The 13975-nt window shown below is 35.4% G+C and overlaps 4 protein-coding genes and 1 pseudogene across 4 annotated transcripts; 4 read left to right on the top strand and 1 right to left on the bottom strand.

Annotated features, from left to right (window-relative positions):
• Positions 1-2127: 2127 nt before the first annotated feature.
• LOC133177749 (histone H1-like) lies at positions 2128-2936 on the top strand. Its single transcript, XM_061312657.1, has one exon. It carries the CDS (start codon positions 2144-2146, stop codon positions 2738-2740), a length of 597 nt encoding a protein of 198 aa, XP_061168641.1. The 5' UTR covers positions 2128-2143; the 3' UTR covers positions 2741-2936.
• A 1217-nt stretch (positions 2937-4153) lies between these two features.
• Positions 4154-4630, top strand: LOC133177739 (histone H3). Its single transcript, XM_061312646.1, has one exon. It carries the CDS (start codon positions 4184-4186, stop codon positions 4592-4594), a length of 411 nt encoding a protein of 136 aa, XP_061168630.1. The 5' UTR covers positions 4154-4183; the 3' UTR covers positions 4595-4630.
• Positions 4631-5660: 1030 nt separating this feature from the next.
• On the top strand, positions 5661-6247 carry LOC133177743 (histone H4). Its single transcript, XM_061312652.1, has one exon. It carries the CDS (start codon positions 5676-5678, stop codon positions 5985-5987), a length of 312 nt encoding a protein of 103 aa, XP_061168636.1. The 5' UTR covers positions 5661-5675; the 3' UTR covers positions 5988-6247.
• A 2124-nt stretch (positions 6248-8371) lies between these two features.
• On the top strand, positions 8372-9504 carry LOC133177746 (P2X purinoceptor 7-like). The gene is made up of 4 exons (XM_061312655.1): positions 8372-8438; positions 8594-8710; positions 8853-9092; positions 9197-9504. Exons 2-4 carry the CDS (start codon positions 8669-8671, stop codon positions 9458-9460), a joined length of 546 nt encoding a protein of 181 aa, XP_061168639.1. The 5' UTR covers positions 8372-8438; positions 8594-8668; the 3' UTR covers positions 9461-9504.
• A 27-nt stretch (positions 9505-9531) lies between these two features.
• The window catches only part of LOC133177750 (uncharacterized), a 4965-nt pseudogene continuing 521 nt past the window's right edge, over positions 9532-13975 (bottom strand).

Here is a 13975-nt window from a genome sequence, read left to right as displayed (position 1 = left end):
GCTGGTTTGAAAATATTGGAAATATTCTGAATAATTGTGGGCTATCTAATATTTGGCTTGAACAAAGCTCAAATAATACAAAATGGTTAAAGGTGAAAGTTAAACTCGCATTAATTGATCAATTCAAGCAAAGATGGCAATCAACTCTTCAAACCTCACCTAAAGCATTAAATTATAGAATATACAAAGACGAATTAAAGTTTGAAAACTATTTTAATATTTTATCAAATCAGGATTCAACTACATTTTGTAGATTCCGAACTTAGTTTAGTTTAAAATATATTTTATTCATTACAAATGAAATGGATTGAACAGCAGGCATAATGCCTATAATCGTTCTCTCCATAGGTCAAGGTACATATAACAATTATTGGTACATTTAACATTGAAAACAGTATGTAAAATAGATCATTAATTGGTACATATATAAGGTGAATCCAGAGAAAAAGAGAGTAAAATAGAGAGAAAAAAACATAATAAAGTACATTTAACATTGAAAAGCAGTATATAAAATAAACCATTAATTGGTACATGTGTAAAGTGAATCCACAGAGGGTGAAAGAGAGAGAGAGTAAATAGAGACAGAGAAAGACCATAAAAAAAAACATAATAAAGTTGACTTAAAGAGATTCCGAACTCGTAACCATCATTTACCAATTGAAAATGGACGTTGGCTTAATATACCAAGACAAGACAGAATTTGTTCCCATTGTAATCTAAAAGAAATCGGAGATGAATTTCATTACATACTAATGTGCACTTCACTACCAAAAGAAAGAATGCTATGCTTAACAGAAAAACACATAAGATTTAAGAATATAATTAGTTTTAAAAACATCATGAATAGCAATAAACACTGTTTTCTGAGAAAAATGTGTTCGTTTATAAAGAAAATAAATAAAATATGCTCCCCGGCCTAGAATTCCCATGCTTCACATTTATAGCAAAGTACTAGTTTTTGTTCTTTTTTATTCACGCATGCTATTGCTATGTATTAAATTATCTATTTGGTGTAAGTCTCTATATGCTACTGTAAAATGGTGAAGAGATTCAAATAAATGAATACTGAATACTGTAAAATTGAAATTAGGACTCACTTATATTATGGCCATTTATCGTATTTATAAATTATTTGGATACACAACGCCATTTAATGCAGGTACAGTATTCGTACGTGTAAGAGCAGAATCCTGGGGAGTGATTTTAACAGCATGATTTATTTTTATTTTTATTTTTAGGTAAAATATCAGCGACGCAGATGACATTGTGAAAAGTTTTGTGTTTCGACGCTTTTCGACGGGTTTATATATGTGCCTGGATATTATGCTTCATTTAGTTTTAAGTATTTTTTTTATCGATTGGAAACAAGTTCTTACAACTTCCTGAAATATAACAGTGTGTCCTGCAAAATAAATAGCTAGAGTATGCAATGTATAAAATTAATTACACGTATAATGCACTAGGGAAATGCGAAAACTTGTCAGCATAACGCACTAGCACGAAAAAGAAAAGAAAGAATGAATATGATTTAAAAATAACAACAATAATAACGGAAATTAAGAGTTTAAGAAAAAGTAATTTCCATATTGTTTATCAGTCGTCTATACCGCATGTCTAAATAGGCAGGTATGACACAGTACACAGTCTTTGTGAATTTCTCGCAGTTGGAGGGCAAACTAAGAATTTTTATAAGACGGGGAGATCCAAATGGCAATCTTTAATGTGTCTAATAAAAAAAATAAAAGAAATCATCCCCGATTTTTGTCCTTTGAAGCAAAATTTTTAGCTTTAATCGTACCCCGAAATTCAAACATGACAGTTTGGAGGCGTATTTTCCTGAATTTAAACACTACAGTTAGAACGATCTTAAAATGTAAATAGATAGAATGATAGAGAGAAATGTAAAGGTTGGGATTCTGCTCATGTTATGTGGTGAAGTTCATTCCTTGAGCTGCAGCGCGGATGCTAATACCCACGTTGAAACACACATCCATGAACAAAACAACAAACGTCTCGACAAACTAGATGTTTTCTAGGCGGTCCGCGCTCAGTGTAAACAAAAACAGCAAGTGCGTGTGACCCGAGTATTTCACTGTTCACAGTTCCTGAGAAGTAAGTCGACGTTTTACTCTCGTCAGTAGCCATGGCCGATACTGCTCCTCCAGCAAAGTCCCCAGCCAAGAAGAAGGCCGCAAAGCCTAAGGTGCCCGCTGCACATCCCAAGTACATTGACATGATTAGCGCTGCTGTTGCATCTCTGAAAGAACGTGGTGGCTCATCTCGACAGGCCATTCTCAAGTACATCATGGCCAACTACAAAGTGGGCAACGATGTTAACTCTATCAACGCCCACCTGAAAATGGCCCTGAAGAGCGGAGTTAAGAAAGGTGCTCTGAAGCAAGCAAAGGGCACAGGCGCTAGTGGCTCCTTCAAACTTGGAGACAAACCCAAGACCGAAAAGAAGCCTAAAGCCAAAAAGGTAGCCAAACCCAAGGCAGCCAAGCCCAAGAAGGCCGCCACCAAGCCCAAGAAGCCTGCGGGAGAGAAGAAGGCCAAGACTCCAAAGAAGAAGGCAGCAGCCAAGAAACCAGCCGGACCCAAGAAAGCCAAGTCCCCCAAGAAAAAGGCAGCCCCCAAGTCTCCAAAGAAGGCAGCAGCCAAACCCAAGAAGGCCAAGACCCCCAAGAAGGCAGCGGCCAAGAAGACAAAGACTCCCAAGAAGGCAGCCGCCAAGAAATAAGCAGTCTTCGCATTCCAGGCAGACTGTCTACGCTTAAAAAAAAAATTTAAAAAGCCCTTTTCAGGGCTACCCACATTTTTAGAAAAGATGCCTTAAAAACATTCGTTAACGAAACATTTGCATAATCATTGCCTTTCTTTTCCCTCTCTTTCTCATTTTAATATTTGGAATGCAGAGGTCTGTGTTGAAAATTTAAACTAAACAAACATGTGAAATATTACAATTTCACTAACAATATATCTTACACAAATGCCTACACTGTCTAGGTGTAAACTAGGATAATGTGCTCATGGTAATATGTAATTGTAATTGCATGCATATCTCACATGAATTCCTGATTGAACAATAATCTAAATAATAGGGAGGAGCAGTAAGTGAAATGAATGATGATTAAAAAAGTGTGTGAATTAATTTTAGTTTATAATGTACATAATATCAGGTCAAGTCTGAACTATTATATATGATAGACCATTTTCACACACCTTCTCATACACATACACTCACTGACTGTTACGGTGTAATTCCATTCAATGTACAGAACAGAAGTCTTCTTTGATATTTTAGAATTGGTTTTATTTCCTAGCTTTCACGTCACACACAGAATGAATTAATGAAGCATACTCTGGTACGACTAAAATGAATTTCTGAGGCAGTGACTTTTTTCATGCAAGTGTCCGTGTAAACTGTAAATGGTCACAAGATTCTTGAAAGCAAAACCACATGCATACCAGGGCTTGTCAACAAACATCAAATATTTCTACAAAATCAATGTTTTTGAACAACTTCTTGAAGCTTTGTTTTGACAGGACTTCAAAATTTGATAAATATTCAAGTTCTTGAACTTTCTAAAGTCTAAAGTGATAAACACATACAGAAGTTAAGGTGGGGGTGGGGATAAAGAAAGCAAAGCAATGATGAGCTGGTTTATGAGTCAGGATGTCGAATCCAGCAAACACTTGATCATGTCTAAAGTAAAACATTATGGTCTGAAAAACATTTCATGAGGAAATTTTAAAGTAATATTCATTGATATAATAATAAAAAAAGTAATATAAATAAATGAATGAATAAATAAATAAATGAATATATTTAAAAAAAAATGCATAGGGAATGTTTATATGTCTATCTTCATGGTTATTATCATATTTACTGTGATCGTACATCTTTCAATACAGTGGGTCTATTAGATTATTTTATATAGACAATTTAACATTGATTTTAACCAAGTACAAAATCTGTGCAAAAAGGTGGATTGAAATGATTCCAGCTAAGACCAATGGAAGCACGCTATGCGCGACTAATCACAAGGTGTCTTTCTTAACCCCAAACCAATCGCAAACATCCTTACTTAATGCGCGCTGATTTCGATTCAAGAGCCACAAACCGTATAAAACTATAGTAAACGCTTGCTCTCGTCATTCATTTTATCTGAACTCAGAGAAGATGGCACGTACCAAGCAGACTGCAAGAAAATCTACTGGAGGCAAGGCCCCACGAAAACAGCTGGCTACCAAGGCAGCCCGTAAAAGCGCACCAGCCACCGGTGGCGTTAAGAAGCCCCACAGATACAGGCCAGGAACTGTCGCTCTCCGTGAGATCAGGAGGTACCAGAAAAGCACCGAGTTGTTGATCAGGAAACTCCCATTCCAGCGTCTTGTCCGTGAAATCGCTCAGGATTTCAAGACAGATCTGCGTTTCCAGAGCTCTGCCGTCATGGCCCTCCAGGAAGCCAGTGAAGCCTACCTTGTCGGACTCTTTGAGGATACCAACTTGTGTGCTATCCACGCTAAGAGAGTGACCATCATGCCAAAGGACATCCAGCTTGCCAGACGTATCCGTGGCGAGAGAGCTTAAACATTTTCCTGTCTCGGACAAACACACAAACGGCCGTTTTCACGGCCACCAAATTTTTAGAAAAGATGCCCTCTTTAACAGCACTAATTAGAAACGTGACAACAAAGAGCACAAGTATATTGACCACATAATTTATGTCAGGTGTTATTGGCGGCGAAATATTGTTTATTATATATATGAATGCAAGGAAACACACAGATATGATATTGTCTTGAATACTGGCATAATTGCACAATTATGGCAGCTTATACTCGTATTATATATAAAGAAAACAAACAAACGAAAACACGCATGAAACGAGTGTCACACAACAGTTTGAGAGAGAAACAATACACTGTAAAAATTACGTACATGTATCCCAAGCAATTCTACAGGCACGTTAACAGAAATAATAATGATAAAAAAGTGATTCATGCATGGTTCTAATAACATATTTTGCTTAAATTCAGAGAGCGTGATAAACAATATATGCCTAACACAATGGATACTGTTTTGAGAGTAATATTCTGACAGATAATAATAAATATGGTCAGTTGTTTGAAACATTTGCATATATATATTTATTACATTTCTATTCTGCGTAAAGAAATACTACTACTAATAATAATATTAATAATTGAAAAGAAATAATAAGAGAGATACAGAGAATAACATGTACTGAGTTGGTACCGTGGTATTTTATTTATTACGAGACGTATTATTTAAATGTGTCTTGCATTAAAGAATATTGTTTTAAATTATTATTTCCCTGAAGATATGACAGTATACAGAACCCCCGCAAAAATATGAAATCATATATACTGAACTACTGAAATTTAAGATTTGCCTATATAGACAAGTACATGATTTAGTAACAGCTCAAGGGTACACGAAAAAAATGTCAACAAAAGCAAATACGCAAGGCGCGCAGAGCGCGAACCAATCGCGCTTTAGCTTACACTGTGCCTTCGGAAGGTGAAAATTGCACTGCCGAAGTTTTCAAGATACCACTGCTTCTAGCACGTCGTTGATTAGCGCTATATATACCACGATCTCTACCTAGCTCCCACATTTCAGAAGATTATCTACTGAAAGCAGAATTATGTCTGGACGTGGTAAAGGAGGAAAAGGTCTTGGAAAGGGGGGCGCCAAGCGTCACAGGAAGGTCTTGAGAGATAACATCCAGGGCATTACCAAACCCGCCATCCGACGTCTTGCACGCAGAGGTGGAGTCAAACGTATCTCTGGGCTCATCTACGAGGAGACCCGTGGAGTCCTGAAAGTTTTCCTTGAGAACGTCATTCGTGATGCTGTCACCTACACAGAGCACGCCAAGAGGAAGACCGTCACAGCCATGGACGTTGTCTATGCCCTGAAGAGACAAGGACGTACCCTCTACGGATTCGGTGGTTAGATACCCCTACCATACTGTGCCTCCAAGAGCAAGAACAAACGGCCGTTTTCACGGCCACCCAAATTTTTCGAAAAGATACCTCTGAGCAGACGTGTTAAAGAAACGAAGGTGTTAATTTTTCTATATTCATTTCTAGTGAGCAAAAGAATTTTGATTTAATGTCACTGGAAGAAGGCATATTATTCGGATAGCCTTGCAGTAACTTGTACACAGGGTAGGGGAAAACAAATAATTACAATATCTTCATAATTATTGATTTACATTAGGTTCCCATGTAAAATTTCTGATCAGAAAAAAGGGGGGGGGGCTGCATGGGGAGAGAGAAAACAAAATACAAACAAACAAGAAAGTCCCATGCTCTAGTTGATATTTTCCAAGGACACATCTGGTAGATAAATTTCAATTTAATAACCTGCACGTTGTTACAGTTTTAGTATCCCTGTCAATACAGAGACAAAATACGCGTATACAACAACTCGTACGGTTAAATGTACTTTGACAAGGTAGCAAGAGTTGTCTTTCGTTTTATGTGTGCTGTATATTCCTATGCATTGAGCAAGTGGTTATTTGCAGTGCAGGTCTATCATCTTTACATTTACATGCCTCTATCAACAATAAAGCATGACTTCACGATGTTGTTCTTCATTCTATTACATTTGGATTCCAACAGAGACACCACATGTAATAGTAGTATGGCAACAAAGTACACCACACAGTCAAAAACATCATCTCAAGAAAAAAACTATGACCCATACTTGCGCGATATATTTCGTAATACCACTAAATATACATGTTTATTTTATACAGGGATGTCCCAGAACTAGCATTGTTTGATATGATGTATCTTGATCCTCATTCCTGTGCAAAACAAACAAACACACACAAAGCAAAATGTTTAAACAGAGATGACTTTGAAATATTCATATGCAGAAATGTGAAACACAACTTGAAGACGCTAGGTCTTAAGAATGTAGTTTATTTGATTACTTGTATATTTCCCGTAGGATCCTAAATGTTTGACATTCAAATGTAATTCCTTTTCAATATCCTTTGAAATACAGTTTTTTCATGAAGATAACCTGTAATGAGCTATAATATTTTTCCAGTAGATATTAAAGCAATATAAGCTGTCAGCGGCGGCAATTTTTTAACCCAATTTTATGAGGCTAATTAACAATAATGTGTTAGAAATAGATAATCTGCAAGTATCAGTAAACTACAGCTGTTGCGTATACACAAATACATTAATTAAATCGATCGTTTGTTTGAACTGACCGTCTCTCCAGCCACCGGTAATTAATATTCGGGACGGGATACGGAGATAACCGAGTATTAAGCAGCGCGTGCAAGATGCTGAATCCATTATCAAATCGAAGATGGAAGAATCAGAGGTACGTGATAAATTTACTCTTTAACATTTTTAAAGTGTTGTTTCTTTCACAGTATTGCATAAAAACTTAAATAAGCCTCACCGAAAGCATAACAGGCTAAACAGAAAATAGAGTGACGTTTGCATAAATGAAGAGGCCCCCAACGGGATTTCTATCTCCAGATCAGTAGAATGTGTAAGATGCTGCAAGTGCAAGTCGCGTTTTACGCTCCTATTTGCCTAGTTATTGCACTCTCAAGTAATTTGAACTTCTTTTTTAGTGTCTGCATAGAAAAAAAAGTAATAAAAATTTTAACCATTAGGCCTATAAAAAATTGTGCATAGATCAAGTTTATGTAAGTTTGCTGAGAATATTATTTCTCTGTCAACACGTGTATGTAGTATAATCATGGCAATAAGTGAGTCATAACTGCATTTTCAGTCTATATATTTCATGGAAAAACCTTTTTTTTTAATAAAAAAAATGTTATGAGGTCCAATTTCCATTATTTTTTTTCTGAATAATACAGAATAGTTCAAATTTTCTTGTCTCAAAATGCAAAACAAAATGATACACTAATCACTGAGAGTGAGAATAATTCATGAATTTTTCAAGACAAAAATTTCTTACCTCAAATTATGATTTCTTGTAAATTAGAGTCTTGGAATTTTACTTTCACATTTGACATGTTATATCAATGCAATTCTTACACTACAGATAAAATTATTTTGAAATTATGTGAAGAATCTGCAAACAAATTCTACATTTATGTGTTTTAGTTATAAAAATAAGCAACAAAAGACACTGCAATAATATTTTTAAAAAATGGATTTTCAATGAAATATATAGTGGAAAAAAAATATGGCTCACATATGGTCAGGTACTGTGGGTTTTACTTGAATGTAAAAAATAAAAATAATTTTTGAAATCATATTTGATTATATTCGTACTAATTTTATAGTTATCAAATGGATCAAGATCAAGGAGTGTTTCACCAAATTCACCAAGTTCATCAGATGAAGAGATATCCAATGTCAGACGAAGAGGGCGTGGTAGAGGCAGACAGCCTAGAGCTACTGGGGTAGGAGCAAATTATTTAAACTCTTTACCCCCTCTCCCAAAAAAATGTGACAGTTTAAAGCTACTGAGGTAGTAGTGCAGTTCTACTCCTCCCCTACCCCCCCCCCCCCCCAAATAAAACATAAAAAACAAATGAAGTGTTGTTTATGATTTTAGGTCTTGAGAGGTCGAGGACGTGGAAGGTGCAGAGGACGACAGCGCGTGCAGCCAGCTGGCTTGAATAGACTGGAAATGGCAGTTCAGGCTCGACGGGACAGACAATCTCAGCTTGAAGTATATACACATATATATTAATATTTATATATTATAAAATGTCTATATCAATGTCTATATCAATTGAAATATATAAAGTTCTTATTTCAGCCAGCTTATAAATATCAATAAAATTCTTTTAAAACAAGCACTTCAATTTCAGGAATGTATTTCCAATATGGACTTGGCTGCACTACAGGAAACTCTCAAGTTAGTCTGCAAGAAACAGCCTTCATTATTGATGGATGTCCTGAAGACTGCAAATGATAATGGGGATCCAACACCAGGGAATAGCCCTGCGGTTCCAGACTGGTGCTCTTGCAATAACTGTAGGGAGATGCCTACCGAGAGGGAAAAACTGTGCTGTGGAAAAATACCCCAGAACTGTCACACAAAATTAGCTGTAAGTTTTCATTTTTTCAAATTCTGATCAAAATATTATTATACACCAACTAGATATGAAAAAAGGTGAAGATAAACAGTCAGTGTAATGTCTATTATGTATAGGATTTCTATACCATAGTGCTAGATGAATTGGTTCTCGAAGTTGCCATGAGATTTAGGAATGATGCTTTGGCAGAACCTAGAGATGACAACTACAACAGAGCTCATCGACATACAGCTTACAGACAATATGTTATGTGGATGCATGGCCGTCTTGGAGCTGGAAACCGAAAGGTCATTCCCAGCTGCTGCATATGGAAAATTCGAGACCAATATCCTGAACCTTCTGGTCAATATGTGGGATACATAGAAGGAGTCTTAGATTGATAAAGACAACATTTGATTTTCACATATTGCTGTTTTTATATAATAATAAGGTTAATTAAACATTGAATAAATCTTTGAAATACTATGTATCATTTTTCATTCATCAATGTGAAAAGAAAAGAACAAAAAAAGCAAAACATGCAATGTCATATTTAAAAGACTGTATCAAACACCTATTGATGAGTTACTTGGGTGTCAGAGTTAAAGGTATTATTTACAAATTTACAAAATTCTGCAATAACATAAATGTTCAAAGTATCCAAGCAATTCAGAAAATTGCATATCATAAATCTAAAAAGTTTTTTGATTGCAACATTATCCTTGTTATAAGTAGCTTGCATAACTCCAAAGGAGTGGGGGGTATACTGTTTTACCCTTGTGTGTATGCCTGTGTGTTCCGTGTCTCTCCAAAACAATTTTTTTTGCAGTTTTCTCAGTAACTCCTCATCACAGATGCTTGAAATTTTAGCACAATCTTTGTTTAGGCATGCCATATGGTGGGATTCATTTTTATTTGAATCTGATGTCAACTTTCTGTTTATCCGTGCGTCTGTCACTAACAAATTTTTCGTCACAGTTTTCTCAGCAACTACTCATCACAGATGCTTGAAATTTTAGCACAATCTTTGTTTAGGCAAGCCATATGGTAGATTCATTTTTGTTTGAATCCGATGTCAACTTCCTGTTTATCCATGCGTCTGTATGTACCAAATTTCCGTCGCAGTTTTCTCAGCAACTACTCTGTGCAGATGCTTGAAATTTTAGCACAATCTTTGTTTAGGCATGCCATATGGTAGGATTCATTTTTGCATGAATTCGATGTCAACATGAGAGTGTATATTCACATCAGAGTGGGGGTATTACTAGTGAGCATTCGCTCACCGACTTCTTGTTGTTACAGGTAAATGTTCAAAATTGCAATATTAAACAAGATCAGAGACGTGTCTCTTTTCTTGATTCTGACTAATTAAATGCTCTCATGGAGAAATCGAGATTTCTTCTCTGCCACCAGAGATTCAGTTGGCGGTGGAGCAACAGGAGCTAGGGTCTCGGACACACGTCGTGGATCCTCCACATCAAGGACAACTGGCTTGTTCATACCAACAGGGTCAAAAATCCTATTCTGAAGACACAGTTTCATGATGTCAGTTGCATATGGATATTGTTTTTCTTCTCTTACTGGGTAGGCAGACCATCTTCCACTTTTTTTGCTGTAGTACCGCTGATGCCTAAAGTACAAGATTCAATATATTTCAAAATGCATTCCAACCTAGTCAGCAAAATAATTTACAATGGTATATTGTAGATTTTAACTTAAAAAATAAATGAATGAGACAAAAAGAAACCTTAGTGATCCATCTTTTCTTTTGGCAGCTTCTCTGTCACAATTTGCATTGTGGTCCAGTGCAGCAACAAGGTTTCTCGCTCTGTACACTGGAGGTGTGTAAGAATGGCGCTTTGATGAGTACTTCAAAATAAGGTTTTGAAAGTTCTCCAAAGCGGCTGTACTTCTGTAAAAAAAAAAAAAAATCACTAAATAAACTATATACATGGTGAAACCTTCCTGAAAAGTTTTAATCTAACATTTAAGAAATCTGTTATATATATATATCACATTTGTGTTTTCATTTTCTAATGGAAACATTATAATTGGATATGCATAAATAGAAAATATCTGTAGAAAAATGTAGTATACAATCAATTTTGTGTATACCGGCAATTAAGGTAGTAAGGAATCTTCTTTATTAGTCTTTTGTCCCTAACAATTTCACGCACGGCAACATGTGCTGGGGATCCTGCCTCAAGCCAATCTTTGTTCCTTTCCTCTGTTAATGGACCATGCTGGCATGAACTTTTTGCTCCTGCTCTGTATGGCAAAATCCATTCATGCTCATTCACAACATGATGTATGACTCCAAACCAAATGCCCTGAAAAGAAGAACAGTCTAAAATTATTTTTTTTCACTCTCTATTAACACAAACTGAATCAAGTGGTTTTTCTATTTACAGTTCAAACTTACAATAAACTCTTCTTCTGTATTTGCTACAGAGGAACAAAACCAAAAATGGTTTACTATCTCTCTTGTCCACTGTAATATTGGTTTTTTTTATTTTTCTTGTCCAGTCTGAAAATAATGTTCAAAATTCAGTTTACTCATTTAGCATTTTTCCAAATTTTGAAAATGTTCTTAAAATAAAAATCTTAAATTGTCTCACCTTTATTAGTTTTTTCCCAAGGTTTTTTGACCCATGCCAGATGTCGAATGAATGTTTTATTTCTGGGTAATCTTTTTCTGTTATAAAAACATGATGATAGCTACAGTAAATCTAATTTATATATTTATCCCTAAAGAAAAATCAGAAAAAAATCCTAATTACAGATTTAAGCTTTAAAAAAGAAGAAAAAAACAACGACAAAAAAAACAAAGAAGTATACAAAGACACATACTCATTAAAGCTTCAATCTGCACATGTGCATCTGTCACCACTTCCACCACATTTATTTCTTTTTCAAGGAGAAACTGCAGGCCCTTCTGAAAACACGCCTTTTCAAGGATTGCACTTTTTCTTCCTGTCTTTCTCTTGTCCATGGTCACTAAGCACAGTATCTTGTGGGTTTCATTTTCCATAAATGTGTACGTACAGTACTGTGCGGAATGACCTGGACTGTCCATACGACCATCGCCTAAGCAAACAAACAAAAAAAAAAACAAATAATCAAAATAAAAGAAAATTTAAATATATCCTCTTCTTGACAAAACAAACAATACAAGCATTTGGTTGATATTGTACTCACCAAGAACAACAACATCTTTTCCTCTGAATTCTTCTAGAATATCATTCTGATGCTTTTTCCAAATTTCTTCAATTGTTGGAGTGACATAGGTTCTTTGTATCTTTATAAATGATGAGACAGACAGAATGGGGAGCTTCAGGAACTTAAAAAACAGGGAAATCTTTTGAAAATTATTTCCTGACGCCAGTAAAGCTGCTGAGATTAAAACATCCCCACTGTGAACCCGTCTATTAAGAAGAGGTTGCGAACACCATTTGTGTGCCTCATGATTGTTTGTGCAGACCTGGAACAGAAATTTAAAAAGTGCCTTTGTATTTCAAAAAGAAAGGTGAATGATGCCTTGTCACAATATGTATTATATATGATTCTTTTAAAATTATACTGAAGTTCATTACCCATCTCAGGTACACAGCTGAAGACACTACTTCTGATGAAATGTGAACTTGAGCTTCACATCCTTTCACCCTACAAATCTTAGGGACTCCTGTTTCTGCCAAGGTAATCAGCTGATTAATGTAAACCATGGCTGGACAATCATGGACCAGTTGTTCAATTTCATCATTGTTGCGTATAACTGGTAGACAACTATACTCAGCATGTTCTACAAATTTTTCTTCATCGTCCTCAATCTCTTCTGAATCCGACTCATCTAGCGTCACACCATGGTCAAGTCTATAGAGAGAATAAAAAAACATAACAAAATTATAAAATTTATGTTATTACAGTTTAATGAACCAATTACCAATAATTTTTCCCATTAGTATGTTTCATGCTATCTGAAATATTTACAATGATTAAACATATTTAACCTCTTTTAATTTAATTTTATATTACTAAGTAAATAATAATTCTAATAAAAATTACTTTAAAGACAGGTGGAAACTTGGCTCATATTCTTCATCATCAGAAGAGTCATTTTCTTCGCATGTCAGTTCAGAGGCACTCATTGTCAATCTAATAAAAATGCATATATCAAAATCATTCATGCTAAAATAATACATGACGTATTTAGGCCATCACTAATAATAATAATATATTTTTTTATGTACTCCGACTTACATTTTTCAAGGTGGGAATGTAGGTAGGTGTTTTGTTTGTTTGTTTGTTTGTTTGTTTTTTTTTTGCAGTATCTATAGCTAACATCAATTACTGTCATAAAAAGCATAAACTTAAGATTTATTGATGCTTTCATGATACACCGGATAAGACAGATTTAATATTTATTGCTATAAAAATGTTATTTCAAACAAGAGGCACTGGGGCCACATCGCTCACCTGAGCACTCTGGCTAGGAAACAGCAGAAATCAATTCAGTCCTGAAAAGTTTAAATATAAAAGTGGTTCGGGGGGGGGGGGGGGGGGATGTACTTCATATGGATGCTTATGAATTAATATGACAAATATGCCCCTGTATTTTCCTGGGGGTCATAATTTGAACAAACTTGAATCTACACTACCTAAGGATGCTTCCATATAATTATGATCAATCATGGTTTTGCTGTTCTTGAGAAGAAGATTTTTAGAGATTTTCCCAATATATTCTTATGCAAAACTTTGACTACCCATTGTTGCCCCACCCTACCCCCGGGGGTCATGATTTGAACAAACTTGAATCTACACTATCTGAGGATGCTTCCATTTAAGTTTCATGTTTTCAAGCACAGTGGTTCTTGAGAAGAAGAATTTTAAATGATGCCATTAATTTTTCACGAATTCAT

Source organism: Saccostrea echinata, unplaced genomic scaffold (assembly GCF_033153115.1).
Source record: "Saccostrea echinata isolate AGI-Se365-2 ecotype Australia unplaced genomic scaffold, CSIRO_AGI_Sech_v1 ptg000217l, whole genome shotgun sequence".
Lineage (NCBI taxonomy): Eukaryota > Metazoa > Mollusca > Bivalvia > Ostreida > Ostreidae > Saccostrea > Saccostrea echinata.
This window is presented reverse-complemented; position numbering and strand designations above follow the sequence as displayed.

What these genes read in the sequence shown, in the direction of transcription:
- LOC133177749 (XM_061312657.1), top strand. Translation starts at nt 2,144, where the DNA reads ATGGCCGATACTGCTCCTCCAGCAAAGTCCCCAGCCAAGAAGAAGGCC.
- LOC133177739 (XM_061312646.1), top strand. Translation starts at nt 4,184, where the DNA reads ATGGCACGTACCAAGCAGACTGCAAGAAAATCTACTGGAGGCAAGGCC.
- LOC133177743 (XM_061312652.1), top strand. Translation starts at nt 5,676, where the DNA reads ATGTCTGGACGTGGTAAAGGAGGAAAAGGTCTTGGAAAGGGGGGCGCC.
- LOC133177746 (XM_061312655.1), top strand. Translation starts at nt 8,669, where the DNA reads ATGGCAGTTCAGGCTCGACGGGACAGACAATCTCAGCTTGAA. An exon ending in ACAGACAATCTCAGCTTGAA is followed by an intron (nt 8,711 to 8,852) that starts GTATATACACAT and finishes CTTCAATTTCAG; the next exon opens with GAATGTATTTCCAATATGGA. An exon ending in ACTGTCACACAAAATTAGCT is followed by an intron (nt 9,093 to 9,196) that starts GTAAGTTTTCAT and finishes TATTATGTATAG; the next exon opens with GATTTCTATACCATAGTGCT.